We start from the raw sequence: 18,580 nt of genomic DNA on the forward strand, positions 1-18,580 counted from the left end.
AGAAATAACTTCATGGTACCAAAAAAAAGGAAACAGCAGTAAGGAACAGGGATCCCTTACAGGTGGGGCAGGTCATTCTGGAGAGAGTTCCAGCATCCCCAGTATCTCACAGTGAATGTCCATCCAGCAGTCCTGTCTCAGTTACAAAGATCAGATGCTGCTGGAGCACCATTACTAACCATCGTCATATCATGGTCACATGGAAAGGGAATTGAGGTTAGTAATCTTGGTAGGTCAGTGCCAAACTATTCAGAAGAAAATACATGTCACTGCTTTTTAGGTAGAAATGGTTCCAGCACAGGAACTCACTCTGTCTGTGAAGTTTTACCTGATGGAGGTCATTAAAATCATCTCTACCATGACTCTCCACTGGCCGGCCAGAACCAAAATTTTCAAGTGCCTCTTTAGATGAATCTCAGCACCCCTTCCCTTAAAAGACAGGCAGCTGTCTCTCTCTTATGTGACAAAGGTTTCCAGGGACAAGTGAGTATGTAGTTCCTTCCCCACTTGCTAGGAAGAACTCAAGAACAAGTTGTGGAGTGAAGCACTCTTGCATGGAAGGCCAAGTTGAGATGACATAATAGAACATTCAGGTTTGAAGAGGAAGGTAAACAGGAGAATATGAGCCTACTGGACGACCGTGTGTCCGTGTACACAGGATAATCAGGATAATGCTCCAGGTAATAAATACCTTAACTCTTCAGCTGGGTTCTATCCCTTGAGAGCACTAGGCTTTGTGCGCTGAAATGGGCAGAGTAATTTCATGGGAAAAATGCTGTGTCGTTATGTGGAAAGACACGAAAGGAAGAACTGAAATTGCTCGTGCAGCCTTAGTCCTTTGTTGTCTTAAGTTTTGAGTGCTTGACCTTGTGGTCTTGATGCTCTTTTAATGTAGTTTTGTTTATGTGTCTGTGTAGTATAGCAGGCATCAGACAGGGGGAGCTTTGCTGCCGATTTCTTGTAGAGTGACTGTAGTAAAATACCATGTAAATGTATTAACTCGCATGTAGTCTCTTTAAAATAAATTAAGCTTTTACTAGAGTTTCACTGTTTCTTTTTTAAAAAAAAAGTCTAGAGTGCAGAATTTAATAGAATATCATGGCTTTAATATGCTTGGGAAAGTTGAGGTGGAGTTTGTGGGAAGGCAGCTGGCATCAGTTCTAAGAGATCGCTTAGTTAATCATAAGACCCGTAAGGGAGGTTTGTTTGTAGAGAACTATCACAAGTTTGTTCCGATTCTGCTAACGGCTCCTAGGTACTACTACTGCAATCTGGGTGTTTAATGACAACAATAACCCCGAAGGTTGCGCAGGGGGCCCGATAAGTAGGTCACGAGATGCAGCCGCCAGTGGAACATGCTGTTTGTCCTCACACCTGCACTATCCACACTACGCTTGAATATTCAGTGTCCTCCTTGATATCACGTATGGTTTCATGTCAAACCACTGCCAGAAGCTGGAATGGTAAGTTTTTCATTGCCAGTGAGGAGAACTGAGGAGGAGTTCTCCTCCATCTCTGAGGAGAACTGGGCAGAATTACTCAACTTCTTGCAGAGCTCAGCCCTGTTCTAGCCCTGGAGCAGCAACCCTAAAGGAGGAGGAGGGAATGTAACAAGACTCACTTGACAAAAAAGGCAATGTTTTGAACCTCACTAGTTGACCCTGTCCTGTCCCTCCCTTACCGTCACCTATGTCGTCATCTCCTTGCTTGTGGGGATGCAGTAACTTGGTACCCACACCACATTGTACCTCTCATTTTCTAATATCTCTCTGACTGAAAACGGCTGGCAGGGAACCTGCAGACATCAACAAGACACAAAAAAATAGGTGCTGGCTTATTAAAATGTTTTCTTTCTCTGTCCTCAGAATCATGCTCTGAGGACTGTGCTGGCTCATTCTGTTTAGAGACATTAACCCACTCTTCCATTTAAAGTGATGCTCTTAGGGACTGTGAGAACACTGCTACGCGCTGTGCTCCTGCACATCATACCCCTCATTCTCAGGGGTCACCCTGAGCCCTGTAACAGGGAATTGCGCATCGGTCTGCCGCCCCTGGGAAAAGCGTGGGAAGCCTCTACCCGTGCCCCGTGCTCCAGACTGTGGGAAGGAGGCGAGACACACCTCTCCCGGAGACCGGCAGTAATGAAGCCCCAGTGCCAGCCTGCTTGGGGTTCAGCTCCAGCAGTGTCTGTCCTGGGCCCCCGCTGTGCTCCTTAGGTTATTTAGTGCCCTCCTCTACTTAAAAGCAGAAAGGCATCTTTTACTGCATTATTGCTTTTTTCTTATTTTAGTCTTTCTGCTTATCTCACAGCTCTTTGAAAGAATAGTTGAATAAACAGGTGGGTTTCCTATCTCTTCCTTGGGTTTTTGTGGGGGGTTCTTTTGCAAAACAGTTTATGCATTATGTATGGCATTACAGTGCAGTGTACTGCATGCCAGAATACTGCACTTAGTTAATATTTGTTTTATAAGCCTTGCAATTTTTTATCAGAACAGAGCTGCTCATTTCTCTAATTATATTAGTATTAATTGTAAGTAGTTGCAGCCATTTCAAATCCTAAATTCAGTTTTAGTTTGAAAAGGAGTATTGCAAAAGCTCACCCACAGAGGGAAGCAGAATACTGCCTTTACAACAGTATTAACTACAGGCTGCTTTTTAAAAATTATCTGTGCTTCAGCTGAAGCCAACAAAGAACATCTGTTGTCTTATTTATAGCTCCTATTTCTAAGAAGTGTATTCTGTAGCAGATGAGAAAAGTGCCTGACAGCTCATAATTCATAAAGTTACTGAGGTTTAATCTGATAGAATATTATGTACAGAATGCCTTCCCAGTACAGACAGTATCACTTCCCTTTCAACAGATGATAGAAATAGGGCTTTATGAAACATTAAATTAATAGGTGTGAAACATGATTAGCAGCCACTATTAAAAGTATTAAACTATTATAAAGGAATATAGTACTCCACACTGTGTTGCTTGGTGGTTTTATTTTGCTGCTTATTTGTGCACCTAAACTTTCCTGAAGCCAGACCCTGTCTTCTTGTTTTTCTTTCTCTCTGCACTTTCATTTTGTTTTGTCTTAGAGGAATTCTGTGTTGATTAATGCAGCAGCTCTGTGACAAACATTCATTTTTGTGTCAGAGAAGGGTAAAGAGACCGCAGATTTCTTTTGGGAGAATTGGTACATTATACATTATGACTTTCTATATCAAATCAAAGCTTTGTTCTGTCTAGTTCTGCCATCTATTGCTTATAGATTATTTTCTTGCACTAATCTGTATTTGCCCGAGCTTGTTTCCCCTCTGTTCCCATAGTTGCCCCTTATTCTCCTTAGCCCTGAGAGTGCAGCTGGTGCAACTTTATAAATGGGGATGAAGAGAGGAATTAGGTTCTCCCAGCCCCCGAAACTTCCTGCATAATCACCGTGCATGTGATATTTTATCAATCAGGTCATTGCTTGCATATATGTGCTGATAACCCTGGAAAGTATCTAGGCAAAGTATTTGACTTGTCTCAGTTACAGCATTGATTTATACAGGTGACTATATCTGTTTCCACGTATTATGTGTAGCCAGGATAAAATGAAGTAACATTCAGTTTTTATTCCGACCCTCCTAGATTCTGTGGGTTGGATTATAAATGGCCCATTCATAATATACATATATTTGTCCCCCTGGAAAAATGGCTGCCTGGCCTTACTCTGGCACATATATTACAAGAAGTTGTGTACATTTTTCTACAAAAGTCAGTTTGAAATGCCCTTTTTCAAGCTTATAGGTGATGATGTCACTACCTACCTCATGCAGAGGATTCTGGAGATGCTGACTTTGCATTTTGGGCGGTGCACTGGGACTGATTGGAGTTCAGAAGGTCAAGCTGGTGAGAACTCCTGCAGTCATCATCCTTTGGAATAAGTCCCTTGGGAAAGTTCTTGTCACTGTGTCCTGCTGATGTAGGATCACGGCAGAAATATGGATGCTTTAAAAAGCTATTTGAAGTCCAGAAGCATATCAACAGAGTACTGTTTATCGGTGAGGGTTAAATGTTGGCATTGCCCTAGGAAGGGTGTTCTGCTTTATTCAGGTGTTTCTTCATTGAAGACGAAGGAAAAAGAGGAGTGACAGCTGATGTGATAAACCATTTTTTCACTACAGATCTGTGTTTCCTCCTGTGTCTGAAATCTTCAGTGTACCATTAACAGAGAACATCTGAATGAAGTTGTCACTTCATCCTCTAGTTCATAGCCAACACCTACTGACTGATGGAAGGAAAAGACTGTGCTGGCCGCACAGTATTGAAGGATTTTAGAATTGGCGGTATTTCCATCCAGCTTCCTGGTTGTACTCCAGTCATGTAAGGTCACCAGCAGCCATCATTTCCCTATTCCTTTTCATAGCTCTGCAGTCATTCATACCGCAATAGATTGTGACTTGCAGGCATTTTTCTGCCTGCATAAAAATGGGCTTCTGGTGAGCCTGAAGGTTGATAGTGTTGGTGGGCCAGACCATTCCTTTTTCTAGTGCTGGGATAGTCTTCACCTCTCTTCGTTTCTCTTGGATCTAGTCTCCTTTGGCTGCCAAGGCTTCTGTGGTATTCTGAGTCCACAGTCTGCCTGATTGACGACATCTGATAAAAATAAAAGACAAGTAATAGTAGACAGACTGATTAAGCCACTTGTAATGATGTGTCAAATTCACTGAAGCTTACATCTCTTCCATATTCTTCCATGAATAGAGTTGTCTTTTAAAATCTTTTTAATGAAATCAGTACTGGAGAAGGTGGTTGAGCCCTGAACAGCTCTTCCTCCTGCCATTTTCAGTGATGCTTTCAGCCTCCAGGAGAATTTAACTATAGCCAAACTAAATCATCTCAGGTCAGTAGGGTCTAAGGAGAGGTATTTTTCTCTTCCAACAGTTGCAGGTGAATTTACTGTCTATTGCAGTCCTCAGTTTATCTGAGACACACAGTGACATCAACTTCTTTGTCTTCGCTCTCACCTTCATGTCTTTCATCCTTTCCCGGTGAAAACCTTTTGCTAATAGCAGTTGGGCAGTTCTGAACACTCTCTTTGCCTGTTCTTTTGGTAAATGGTGTTAGGCTCTGAAATTACAAATGCCAAGGCAAGGTTACAATCCTCAAATTTCAGAGTGAATTTCTCTCTGGTATTTATTTTTAATACCAGGCTCATCTTTTTTGGTCTTGGTCTGGCATTGAACCTGAAGTTTCTCTATGGAAACTTTCTCTGTAGGGTTTAGGGTTTGGGGGTTTTTTAATCTTTCATACTGTTCTACTGAAAATTTCTGCTTCTTGAGACTATAAAGAAACATATAATGGACCATGAAATACCTGCTCACTAAAAGTTAGGAGTTTTTTGTCAGTAAGAGTAGTTTCACTCCCTGATGGGTTGTGAGGCTCGTGTGGCCTTTCTTCCCCCGCTGATGAAAGCAGGTGCTGAGGGGGCCGCGACGGCTGAGGCTCTGCATCAGGACCAGCTGCTGCCACAGGGCCATGAGGAGCATTGGGCCGTGCCGTCACCCCTCCAGAGGCACCTCCTGGTGCTTTCCAGCGTTACAGGATCTGAACTCGTGTTTCCGCAGGCATGGCTTTTGGTGTGTTCTCAGTGCAGCCTCCTGAAGGAGGCTGGTGTCTCTGGTCTGGGGTTCTGATGTCTCTGGTCTGGGGGTCACTAGCAGTCAGCACACAGGAGTACACGGGACTGCCTCAGTTCATACCGCTGCCTTAAAGGCTGTGCAGGAATGCCAGACTGCCCTTGTTTTCAATGCGTCTTCACTTGAATTTGACGTCGTGTACTGACAAGTGATTAAATTCAGCCATTATGGATCCTTATTGAAACGCAGATTCTATTTCAGAGAAGATGGGTGTGATAATAGCAGAACATTTTTTGAATTCCATTTCCCATACCTAGCAGTGTACATAACTGCTGAAATATCAGCATTTCAATCAAGAGAGCAAGCTGCCACATTTCCCAGCATTTTCAATAGCAGGCATCGGTGTTGAACTTTGTGGAAAACCCTCCATTGTCCACAACTTGTCATGCATTATGCCACTGATGGTGCCACTGGCAAAAAAGTATTTTAGGTGCTTGATCAGCCATTGTTTCTTTATAGTTTGCTGGCTAATCTTGTTGGAGGCATTACCACAACTTGCTTGACAATGAGCCTTCTGTGTTAATTAATATGCTTATGTTTATTATAGTTAATTTCAGTGCTGGTCAAACCATTCACATTTGGACACATTGTATGACTTTCAAACAAGGATATATGTAAATCTATGAATGCACAGTTCACTATGTTCATGGATACAGTTGCATCCACAGAGTATATCTACATGCGCATAGGCCAGTTATGATCATCTTAAGACTTGAGCTCTCAAATATTAGACTTTTATGTAGAGCTGCGTTGTCATCGAATGCAAAGTGTATGCACAAACTTAAATGCCATTTCTGAAAAAAGAACATGATGCATGGAGTAATCTTGACTCAAAGCTAAGTTCAAGTAATATTAGTATATAGTTCCTGTAAAATATTTAGAAATTAAACTCCTTTCTGTGGTGTGTATTGTTACATTTTAAGTTATATTCTTTTTTTTTTTTTAATATTAATTTTCATTCTTTGAGCAGTAATGAAAGATTTGGCTCAGAAGTGTCTGAAGTCAAATTCCAGCTTTAAATTTCCACTTGCCGTTGCCAGGTACTAACTCTAAAATATCTCTTTTTACTGAGAACCCTTCCAAAAGGTGCAGCTGTGTGCTGGTTTCATCTTGCACTTTGTAGCTGCGTTGGCAACCCTCAAACGTAAGGTATGCTCTCATCTCCCACACGTTGCCATTGCCTTAGAGCTGTTCAGGCCTGTCTGTATCAGGGAGAGGGAAGAGTTCGCAGATTGGAGCGAACCCTAGCTTGTGGTTCATCTCATTGGTTCTCACTGTGGCAAGGTAAAAATAGAGCTAGTGGAAAATCCAGCTTTTATCATGTGTCATCAGAAGCTTTCTTACTATTTGGAGACCCACTACCAGACTTGTAACTAGAAAGAAGACATGAAAACTGTATGACAGCTTTTCAGAACCTTAATATTTTGGAGACCGTGGAATTTAAAAAAAATTACAGGAATTTGGGGGACAAAATGATTGCTTTAAGTGAAAAACTGATATTGGATTGTAGCAAAGGGATCTACAAAGTTGCTCAGATTCTTAAGAGTGGATTTGGTTCTTCAAACCTCTGTGCTGTGCTACAGCATGCTTCAAAGCAAAAGATACTTTTGAAATCAGGTACTAAATGCAGGTTGCTTGTGGGATTTTGTTCTCTTCTCTTTACTAAAACTGACCTATCTGAAAAGTTTTCCTTTCCCTCTTAATATGCATGCTGAGTTTTCTTCTGGAACACCTAATCTAAAATCAGGACTTCTTTAGGGATATCTTGTATTCTGCCTCTGGTAGTCAAATTGGGTTTTTTTCCAAAATTAGGTGTAGTTTTCTTCAGTTTAGCCTCTGCCATTTCCTCTCAGCATTTTGAAATTGAAGGGCACTGTTTCCAAATTTGGCTGTCTTCTGTGTAAATGTTATAAACTGGCTTCGGTTCTACAAGTACTGTTAAGTCTTTTTTTTTCTGACAGATGTGTGTTTCATGAGGCCTTTTGCCTTTAAGTGAACATAGTTTTCTATTTTCTGCAAAAGTTGGGGAGTTTAAAGTACAAGTCAGTATGAGTTAATTATATTGGAGATGGCACAATGAGTAGGAAATCCTAGAACAGGTGGGAGGTTAAATTATTTTAATTTGTTAATGCCATCTCCTACATGCTGATGAAGTGAATGTTTTTTTCAATGTTGCTGAGCACCATAACTGTGTGATTTAGATGTATTCTTCTGCCATTGCTTCATTGAAGGTACCTGCAGGTTTTGTACCTGCCATTGTGTGTGTGTTTGTGTCTTTTTACTGTAGAGCTTACACTCTCCAGTATGTGCATAATATTAAAAGAGAGGTGAATATCCTGAGTTTTCAGTCAAATGCAGAAGTATTTTGCAGTTTATGTATTTATGGAATAGAGTGTCATTATTTTAAAGGCTTTCTTCATGTCTAAAAGTTCAGTAATGTCTCTGGTAGGTAGAAATTTCCAGTTTTGAAGAAAAGTAATGGGGTATAGAGAGGAAGAAACATCAGAAATCTGCTGAACTCCTAAAATTTTAATATTTTTCCAATTGCATACTTTAGGGTAGCAGAGGAGCATTGGAAATCTTTCCTTTTAACCAATGTTATGTTTGTTTTACATACATGTGTTCTGTAGGCATATTATAGATTTTGCATAAATATAAAGGTAAACGCGTGGCTTCCAAAAGCCTTTCACTTTCACTAAGAATATTATTGACCCAAGAATACTGTACAACAGAGAGATTCAGTAACAGATTATGATGCAAACCTAGTTTATAAGCTAAGATCCTGCTTAAAGTACAGATGAAAAGCATGGAGCATCAGGTAGGTTGCAGGAAGAGGCACTCTCTGTTTAAGTAATCTGGGTAAGGTCTACATCCACCCCATTCTTTATGTCCCATGGAGACAAACTGTCTTCTGTAGTGTCTTTCTTCACCTTGCAAGGGCTTCTTTCCATGAACTAAAGTCTTCCCCTGACATTACGTTCTCCTTTTTGCTTTGCTTAGACTTCATTCCTCATGTAGAAAATCTAAATCTAGTGGGAAAAGGAATTCTTTTTCTAAATACACCGTGTTTATAGGTATTCGGAGTGTATCTCTTGCCATCATTTCAAGGCGCAGTTTGGTTAATGGAAGAAAGCATCGTTCTCTCTGCTGCTCAGTAGCCTGGATGGACCATCCCTGAACTGCCAGGCTGTCACCTGAAATATTTCAAATGTCTGTCAGGTTTGACTTCTGTCGTCTGTCTCTATTTCTCCTTCTTTGTCTTCCTTTCTTTCCTCAGTTTCAGTTTAGACTGTTGACTGTTGCTGCATGCTGCCTCCAGCTGGAATTATGAGATGAGCATCTTTGTTCAGAGATGATGTGATTTCATTGCTGTAACACAAGAGGGAGAAAGGTACTCAATGTAACTAGCTACCTAAGGGAGTAGAAAGTTACTCTTACAAGTAAAAATATGTAAACTCTGTTCTTAAAAGCTGTTCTTCCTCTGCTACAATGTAAAGGATGCATTTTATGCCCTTAGTATTCTGTGAGTCTATTAGTATCTCATAATTTGAGTATTTTCATAGCATACCCTTTGATATGACTCTGATCTGAGATTTCATTTATTCTTTCAAAGGATTTGCCTTCATTATGAGATAGATTCATAGTTTGGGGTTGAAAGGAACTATTTGATCTGAATACTACAAATCAAATGGTCTGTATTTCAGCATGCCTGGGCAGAGGCTGCTTGGAGTGCAGCATCTTCCATTTGAGCCCAGCTTGTGTTTGATAAAGCAGATATGATGTTAAGCTAAAAGAGGTGTTCTGACAGAACCTGAAAGTGGTTTGAAGATGTGAAGAGATGAAAAGTCCATTCCTTCCCTAAGTAGCTTGTTCTGCTTTAATAACTATACTTGGAGATCTGCTGGTCAGCTGTACCTACATAACGTGCTTTCTTTGAATTTAGCTTTTAATTACAGTGTGATACTAAGTCAACTATCTGCCAGAACTTTAGAGTTTATTATGCCTACTCAATTGCATTTTTCAGCTAACTATGATGCCACCAAGGAAGGAAGTAGTGTGGTTCTTAACGGAACCTATCCTCTAAAAAGCTATGCAGACAATCCTTAGTTACAGTGCTGTCTTCTATTGCTTTATCATAGAGGAGTCTAGTATCAAGTTTTCCTTTATTTTGCCCAGGACTGATAGCATAACTAGCGTGTAGTCATCTTACTTGTCCTTTCAGAGTGCAGATCGGGCATTAGAACTCTTTTGATCCCCAGGAATTGCTCTCATTTTCAACGAGTCATTAAAAAGTAACATCAGCAGGCCAGCGATGTGCTTAGGCAACTCTTTTGGGACTCCTGAATGCTCATTTTCTGAGCATTTTCCTACGCTAAACTGCTATGACTAACAGATGTTTTTCTAATGTCCTTCTCAGTTATGAATGGACTGGATAGTATTCCGTCATTATCATACCATTATTCTGCTTCTTTTTGCAAGCGACATGTCTCAGTGTCCCAGTATTATCCACTTCCATTACTAGTTTGTAAATAATTATTATTTATTGTCTTTCATGTCTCTCCTCAGTTTTATGCACTTCCAAACTTCTGTACCTTCCTTGCTGTCTTACCACTTTTAAATTGTTTGCATTTTTAGAAAGTTCTATAATTGTTGCTTCCAAAATAGAGTGAATTCTCAGCCAAAATTGTCTGCTTTCTCTTTCTCAGTTGTGGTATATTTAAGTTTTTGGCTATCTCAAAGTTTTTCATTACAAACTCTCTATTCTTATTTTGCTGTTGTGGTTTTTTTTTCTTTTTCTCCTTCTACTTATTTGGCCTCATAATTTTGTTCAGTTTCAGTCTTCTAGAAATACGGTGTGTGCATGTGTGTGCATGTATGTATACATATGCATGCAGGCACGCATGTGCATTTAAGAATAGCTCTCTATTTGTCCGTGGTGAGTTTAATCGGGCAGAGATCACCATTGCTTAAGCAACTGGCAACTTTTACTTCAGTGATTAAGCTTTGTTTATCAATCATAATCCATCAAACTATGCCAGATGTTTCTGGCAGTAGTTTAATAATATCTTTATGTAAACGTTCTTGCTTTCCAAGAGTTAAACAAGACCACTCTAAAACTTTTCAATTACTCTTTTGGCAAAAATAGTGTGTTTAGAGATAGATCAGCCCTCACATCACAGAGCCAGAACATTCCTTTATACAGTGTGTTCTCTCCATAAAGAAACTGGATTGCATGAAAACTGACTTTGTATAAAATCTGTTTGCAGGTTTGTTTGGATCTGCAAAATGTCTCTTTCCGATTATACCGCTATTTATTCTTATAGTAATTGTAGAAATTGTCATTGTAGAAAAGAAAATTCTTGCTTCAGAAACCTATACTGTTAATAGTATTATGCCTGAAAATTGAAAGCAAACAGAAGTTATTGAACTTTTGTATGAGTATGCAATACTTGTTTCCTCTGCTATTTCAGGCCTTTGTAAGTCTGTTTTACCCAGGGGAATCACCAGCTCCCAGATGGTGATGTGTTTGGCTCCCTCATCTGGTGCACACTGGATGTAAATGTTTCAGACCAAAAGATTTTTTTCCTTTCCTCCTTGCAGTGTTTTCCTGCCCATCCATAGAATGCAAACTTTTATTGTGTTTTCTTTTCCTAGGCAATATGGAGAGTGATTCTAGAGCTGACTGAGGGCCCTAAAAGAAAATGCTATAAAAATGCAATTGTCATCATTTTCATTCAGCTTTTTGAGCTTTGTGGAGTGTTCTCATTTAGGCCTGACAATTGGGATGTTTGTTCCATACTTAAAAATTGACTGGTTGCATTATGTGTCATGACTTTCATAAACAGAAATTGCATTCAACTGTATCTTAGCTTATTTTTCTTCTTTTTCTTTTACAGCTTTTTCACTTCCAGATCTTACGGAGCAGTTTGCACCTCCTGATGTTGCTCCACCGATTCTTATCAAGATAGTGGAGACAATTGAAAAGAAAGGTGGGCTGAAGAATGATCTACCGAGATTTTTTGTTACTTACGTGAGCCAAGACTGCAGAATCAGAGCTCTTTATAGAGCTGCTAATGCATAACATTACTCAACAGATATGAAATAATCTCATTTAAGTTTGTTGCAGTAGTTTCTGCTCAGTAGAGGCTACTTGGACTGTAAGAGCAAAAACAAAGCTTACCTCAAATGACATTTAATAATGCAACTAATATAAGTATTATTGAAAGGTAAGGGAGAAGGGTTTGGTACTGCTTTGTTTTTTCTAACCGATAAGCACCTTAAATTGGTCATGGAAATGTGAGCATAACCTTAAATTGGATACGCAGCCAAACAAGTAATGTTTTGTCCCAAAGAGGGAAAAAAAAAAAGAATTAAATACGAAAAAGTTACAATAACTGTTTTTATGCTTCAGGAGCCAGTTTTTTATTGATGCTGCATGCTGAGCCAGCCAGTGTTATTTTTACGCTTTTTCGCTCTCCTGCTTTCCTGTGTTGATGTCTTTCCATCCTTTTGAGGCTTTCCCCTTCCTTCTACTATGTCCTGCCTCTTTTGCCCCATTTCTCTCCTCCTGGGTCTTCCTCTGATGTCACCTTCATAGTCCTGGTGAGGTTAGAAGCTCAGTGGGTCCTGCTCATTCAGTGGCCTTACAGCTGGGGAGCGAGAACAAAAGTGGTGTCCTGATTGCACTCAGGCTGCTGTCCTTGTGGACATAGGTTCTCACATACTGCCCTGACACTTTAAGATAGCATAAGCCTTTCCTGAATGAGTTAGGACCTTGCTAATATCAATATGAAGGGCCAGTATTTAGCAACAGTTTGCATAAGCAACCACTGCTTCCAGGAAACGCCACTGATACTTTTACATCGTTGGTGCCCTGCATCCCTGGGTATGGTCTCTGTCCTTGTGTCTTCTCTATTTTCTCTGAAGTAGGGAAGTTGTAAACAGTATCTTTCACATGAAAACACTGTATTGGTGTCTTTTATTCAGGTGGATTATTAGAAATATTATGTGACATACACAGACATTTTCTCTCGCACCAGTGATGTGACACTCACCCTGCATACACTGTGAGGTTATGGGCTCTGTGGATAGTCAAAGGTGACCTAAGGGTTACCTGTCCCATAGAAGGGGCTCTCTGTCTCTGTTGACTGCATAGGGTGCCGAAGGTTATGCACGCTTGTACCTTAGAAGTCTCAGTTAAATCTTTAAAGCTAATTAGGATGTGTCAGAACTTTTGTCATGTCCCTGTCCCATTCCTGTGGGGTGGCCTGACTCAGATTGTTCACTTCTGATCCACCTGAAAGAGCTGGTGTTTCCAGCTGGCATGTAGAGCGTAAAAGAAGATCGTGCTCCCATGTTGCTCCTGCGAGCTGTTTTCTTCCCTAGGGTATGTGAGTCCGTTTCATAGTCCTGGCCTGCTACAGCCAGCTCGTGGAGAGTTGTACAGAATATGTGGGACTGCTGGCATCTCTGATCTTCCTTGGCCAGCTCTTTCTGCAGACCCAGCAGTTTGCGTGTATAAAGAGGTGTCTTACAGCCTTAAAAACCACTCACATTCTGTAGTGTGGTAGGTGGTAGGTAGATGGTGGTGGGAGAATGTTGCTAATTTATACTGTAAGTACTTACTTGAAGAAAACAGAAGTATGTTGTGTCGTGGCAACAGTCTCTGGAATATTAATGTATCCTATCAATTTTGGTTTGAAGGTCTGGAGTGCTCAACTTTGTATGGGACACAAGGCTCAAGCAGCTCAGCAGAATTAAGACAAATTCTTGAATGTGGTAAGTACAGTTCTCTTCCTTAAAGCACTAGACAGATTTTGTGGTCAGACTGCTCCTCTTTTCTTTGTTCCCCTATTTAGCTTATATGTATGTGGTGGTTCTGAATAGTGTAATATTAAAAAGACAAATACAAGTAAAAAAGATTTCTAACTTTTGCACTTAATATGAAAGGTATTTTTCACTTTCACAGGTTGTCTTTTTTTTCATGGCTCCACTGTGTTTTTTTTTCCAAGAATAATTATTTTAATTGTTTCTTGGTCACTTGCTTGTTCAAGGACTGACAATCTAACTATACAGAGAAAAACAAGGTGTTTTGCTCAGAAGCAAGATAAAGATACAGTATTCCTGTAACGCTGCAGGTTAATATTTTGTAAACACGGCCATTTGTTTACATACAGTTCTGTGTGTGCATTTTTTTGGACCAGTAGGTGGAGAGGCAATAGCTGCACATTCCCTGCCTGCTACAGAGATGATGCTGGAAGGGAGAGAGAGAATTGAATTAATATTGCTGCAGTAGGCTGGGTTCTCAGGTTTTGGACAGTAAAATGCAGCTACACCACTAACGTCACATAGCCGTTCAAGTTTCCTGAAATATATTTCCTTCTCTTTTTGGTGCTCTTTATTTCTATTTCAGGCCAGAATATACTGGCATGGCAACACTCAGTTGCGCTATGAGACATCAGGAGATATTGTAGGAGGAGTGCTTGACCACGCCTTTGCAAGCTGGGGTGCGATGTGGGGTGTGAGCTTCCACTTGCATAAAAAAGCACAAAAGTACAAGGGCTAGAAAATGAAACTAGTTGCATGCCATATTGCTGAAGGGACAAAGGAAGCAAACTCAAACTGAATTAGCTCTCTTCATTTTTAGTAGTTGCAAATATTAACAAAATGAACGAGAGGTGATACTATGAGTTGTCCGTTCCTTCAAATCAAAAGAGCATCCTGTCCTCTGCTGACTGTGGTGGGAGTGAAGAAGTATATGAGTGCAGCAAACAGGGAGAGGAGATATGCACGTTGGTGCTAGCAGCCTAAGCCATATTTTTAGTATTGCAATTACACTTTTCCGTCCATATAAATCCAGATTTTCTATGGCACCAATATGAATGTATCACTTAATTTATCTGAATACCTTTTTAAGTCTCTAAACTGAAGTGCACTTTTATGAAAGGTTTGTCTAGAACTTGTGGTTTACATGTATTCTTATTTAAAATGTAATTAGGTTTGAGAAAAGAAAACAGGACTTTACCCTGTAGTAACACTGTATCTTTCTGAGTTCTCTTTAAGATAGGATCAGAATCTTCCAGGACAGAGCCGGTGCAGTGGGTGTCCAGATAAATGGATACAGGCAGGTCTCATCTCCTCCACCTACTCTCTTTGAATTAGCAGAGTGCTAATTCAGAGAGCAAAGTTGGCTTTGGTCTCAAAGTTGTGAACTGCCTTAATGTGCTGTTCTGCTTGTGGTTAAAATGCTGTCCATATTAACTGGATAACTGCCTGTTAGCTTCAACACACTGCTATCTAGCTCCAAAATCAAAGCTGACTTGCATCTGGCCAGCTTGGCAGATGGAAGAGTTCAGGTCTGTTTATGACATTACACCCAAAGAGTTGCAGAGTACCACAAGTTTATTCTTACTTACGTATTTATTACAATGATTTGGGATATACTTCAGAGAATGGGTCAACACTGAAAGAACCAGGGTTTAACTTGGCTTATGAAATAAAAAACATCATGTGAGCAACAAAACTAATGCAAACTATTCCTTATGAATTTGTTGGATTCTCTGGCACATAATTGTGCTTGTAGAATTCATACCCATACTGCAAGTTTTTTATCATCTGAGCCATTCATAGTGTCTTTTTTCTCATGTAGATTCTTTGGTGTCTGATAAGAATTGAGCCCATACTGTACACTTTCCTTTGGGGAAAACAGAAAGGAGATGGAGGAGCACTAAGTTTCTCACTACTCCCTCTTGACTGCCTTTTTTCATAGTATGTGTAAACACACCACATATCTGATTCCTCTACCTCCTTGTTGAATGTGGTTTAAACTGGCGGAATAGATTCAGGAGTTATTTTACAGGGGACTTGGCTAGCCTAGAAAGTTGGTCAGCATTAATACCTCTAAATTCTTGTACCAAATGTGGATCTTTGTAAACATTTAGGACTTTACTGCACCAGAGTTTCATGTTTTATGATGAACCCTAATCTTGCTTGCACTAAGTAAGCATTTCTGTATTTTCCTGTTCTTATTTTTTCTGCTGATATTCCTTGCTCCAGTGCTAACAAGTAGTCCTTTATGTGGCACTCCCAAACCTTAGCCCAAGTCATAACTATCCTGCAAGGATATCAGGTTTTACAAGATAAATCCTAACAGCTGCATAAAACACCAAGCACCCAGCTACGCACGTGTATATTTGTTTCAACTTACTCACATAAATATTTACAGACTTGGAGCCCCAAGTTGTTAATCAAACTTCCAGTCATAACAGAAGTAGCTACCAGTAGAGAAGCTGTGTTTGCCCAAACCCTTGATTAATACTTACTTCTTACACAAAATATTTACAGGTAAAACAGGAACCTGTTAAAAATATTCTAATGTTCCATAACATTACCAACATGCAGCAAGTCACTACCGTTTTTCTGAGTTCAGCCCTGCACTGCATATGGCAGAAGGCCACACACAGCTGTGGAAGCCATTTCGTTCATCACATGCCAAAGGCTTGGGCATGGTGTTGAGCACTGTATCTTCTTCATCTCAGCGATGTTTCTTGGTGTCTTACGTTCTTTCTTACGAGTTGTTTCCCACAAACCAGATATAAGTTAGTAGTTTTGGCTTGGTATAAAGCCCTAATATCATGAGCCTGTATATTTCTTCCAGTTTCTAATGTCTAAAAAGTATGTTGCTCTTTCCCTTTAGATGCCTCTTCATTGGATTTAGAGACATTTGATGTGCACACTTTATCAGATGCTCTCAAGAGGTATCTCCTGGACCTGCCAAATCCCATCATTCCAGCAGCTGTTTACAGTGACATGATTTCTGTAGCTCAAGGTATGATTACCACATTATTTCAAATGTCAAACAAAAAAGCTTTTATTAGGATTATGAATATCCAGTGGTCCAGCTGTCACCCACAGAACAGAGAAGATTATGCAGAAGCTGGCAGCATCTCAGAAAACATGTATACCTTCACCCACTTTTGATGAAAGCTGTTTCAGTTCAGATCTGCATTATTTACTTACCTGTTTAGGTAAACATAATGGAAAGTATAAGGGATAACACAGTTCTCTTCATTTTAGTAAGTAGAATGACTGTAGAAAAACTGGGGGGAAAAATCAAGGACTTAGCTGTATGCAGAAAGCTAATTTTTAACTTTTTATCAGTGCTGACAAAGTAAATGTGTTAGAGGTCATGGTGTTCTGTGGTACATTGGGAGTTGCAGATTATGAAGTGAGAAATACATGCATGTAAGATTCATCATCTACAGTGGTCATTTCAAACAAGTACACCTTACAGGCTTTCAGCACGTGGGCCAAGTATTCTGTTATATATCTGAGGACAGGATATTGTTACTGGTAACCTTCAAAGTTAGAACAGCACCTGTGAGACTTATCTAGAGCATCTCAGAATTACCCAATCATGTGTGACGCTAAACACAAGACAGACTTCTACCAGTACACTCTGAACACATTGTGGTTTTTACCAAAATGCATATTTGTTTCCATTTGACTTTTAGATACTTGTTCTTTACTCTTCCTTGAGCATTTCACTGTTTTCAAAAGAAGAAAGAAGTCTTATGGCATTAATGAAGGACAGAATTACTATTTTTTTTCTGTGAAATTGATGCTTCCAAAGGAGTCATATATAGTTTCATTTTACTTTTTGAATGTTCCTGTGCTGATATCAAGAGCCTTTTATCTATTTGCTTGCAGAACTGCAGAGCTCAGAGGAATATGCTCAGTTGCTGAAGAAACTCATCAGATCTCCAAATATACCTCCCCAGTATTGGCTCACACTCCAGTATTTGCTCAAACATTTCCTCAGAGTTTGTCAGGCCTCCAGCAAAAATCTCTTGAATGCAAGGTCTCTGGCTGAAATTTTCAGCCCTCTGGTTTTCAAATTCCAGATAGCAAGGTATGTGTGTCATCTTTATTATATTTTGTACTGTAAATATGAATCAGTTATATACAAAAGTAGGTTTCATGAATTAATTTTCTGACCTTACTTCTAATGTGGAGGGCATTGTTGTAAATTTTTCCAATGTTTTTTGAATAATTCTAATGTAAACTTTTGCATTTTTCCTAGTTCTTACTGTCTAATCCATCTCTTGCAGCTCTGATAATACTGAACACCACATAAAAATCCTAGAGGTTTTAATCACAAGTGAATGGAATGAGAGACAGCCTGTACCAGGTAAAAACTATTTTTAATTTTAAAAGTTATATACCATTGTTTTCTTAAATATTAAAATTCAACTTAAGGACAATAAATGCTCATTGTTTTTCTTTTTAATCAAACTTAACGCAAAAGTGCATAATTACAGAACTAAGTAGAAGTTGTTCATATGTTATGGTGTGCAACATTTGTTTTCTAAGAAATTGTCTTTTTCATTAAAATCATTTCAGTATCCATAGTTTGTACAGCCTTAGGACTTTCATTTCTTTTTCAATAAACAGTGAATAGGAATTTGTGAATTTTTAAGACCTGTAAACCAATAGAATGCATATCATACAGTGGGGGGGGGGGGGGGGGGGGCTAAATTCTGGAGATTTTATTTAACTCTCACTCTACTCCCAGGCAAATTTAGATATATAGATAGATATAATCGGAAGAAAGTAAGATTTCCCCCTTTATTTACATATATGTATTTTTTAATCCAGAGATTCAAAAGATTTATTTATCAATATCAATAAATAACACAGAAAATATTAAAACCCCATTCAGGAAAGTTAGGTGAGACTTGTATTTATGCTGTGAATTAGCATCTAATTTAGTCAACAAACAGTAAAAGCTACCTCTAATTCATCCAAAAATCCCCATTTTTAAAGCACATATTTGGTAGGAGTAAGGCAGAGTTGCAAACTGTGTGCAAAGGAAATTATTAACGCAGGGGGACTTTAGATGTTAGCTTAA

At 39.5% G+C, this 18,580-nt stretch overlaps 1 protein-coding gene across 3 annotated transcripts in view; it reads left to right on the forward strand.

Moving 5' to 3' along the window:
* Positions 1–18,580, forward strand: part of PIK3R1 (phosphoinositide-3-kinase regulatory subunit 1) — a 61,282-nt gene that overhangs the window by 22,000 nt on the left and 20,702 nt on the right. For all 3 annotated transcript variants that reach the window (XM_082335911.1, XM_082335913.1, XM_082335912.1), the window contains exons 3-7: positions 11,568–11,660; positions 13,375–13,449; positions 16,367–16,498; positions 17,380–17,581; positions 17,781–17,860. In XM_082335911.1, coding sequence (XP_082192037.1) covers positions 11,568–11,660; positions 13,375–13,449; positions 16,367–16,498; positions 17,380–17,581; positions 17,781–17,860 — 582 coding nt within the window. The remainder of the gene's footprint in view (positions 1–11,567; positions 11,661–13,374; positions 13,450–16,366; positions 16,499–17,379; positions 17,582–17,780; positions 17,861–18,580) is intronic.

Source organism: Platalea leucorodia, assembly GCF_965183815.1.
Source record: "Platalea leucorodia genome assembly, chromosome: Z".
Classification (NCBI taxonomy): Eukaryota; Metazoa; Chordata; class Aves; order Pelecaniformes; family Threskiornithidae; genus Platalea; species Platalea leucorodia.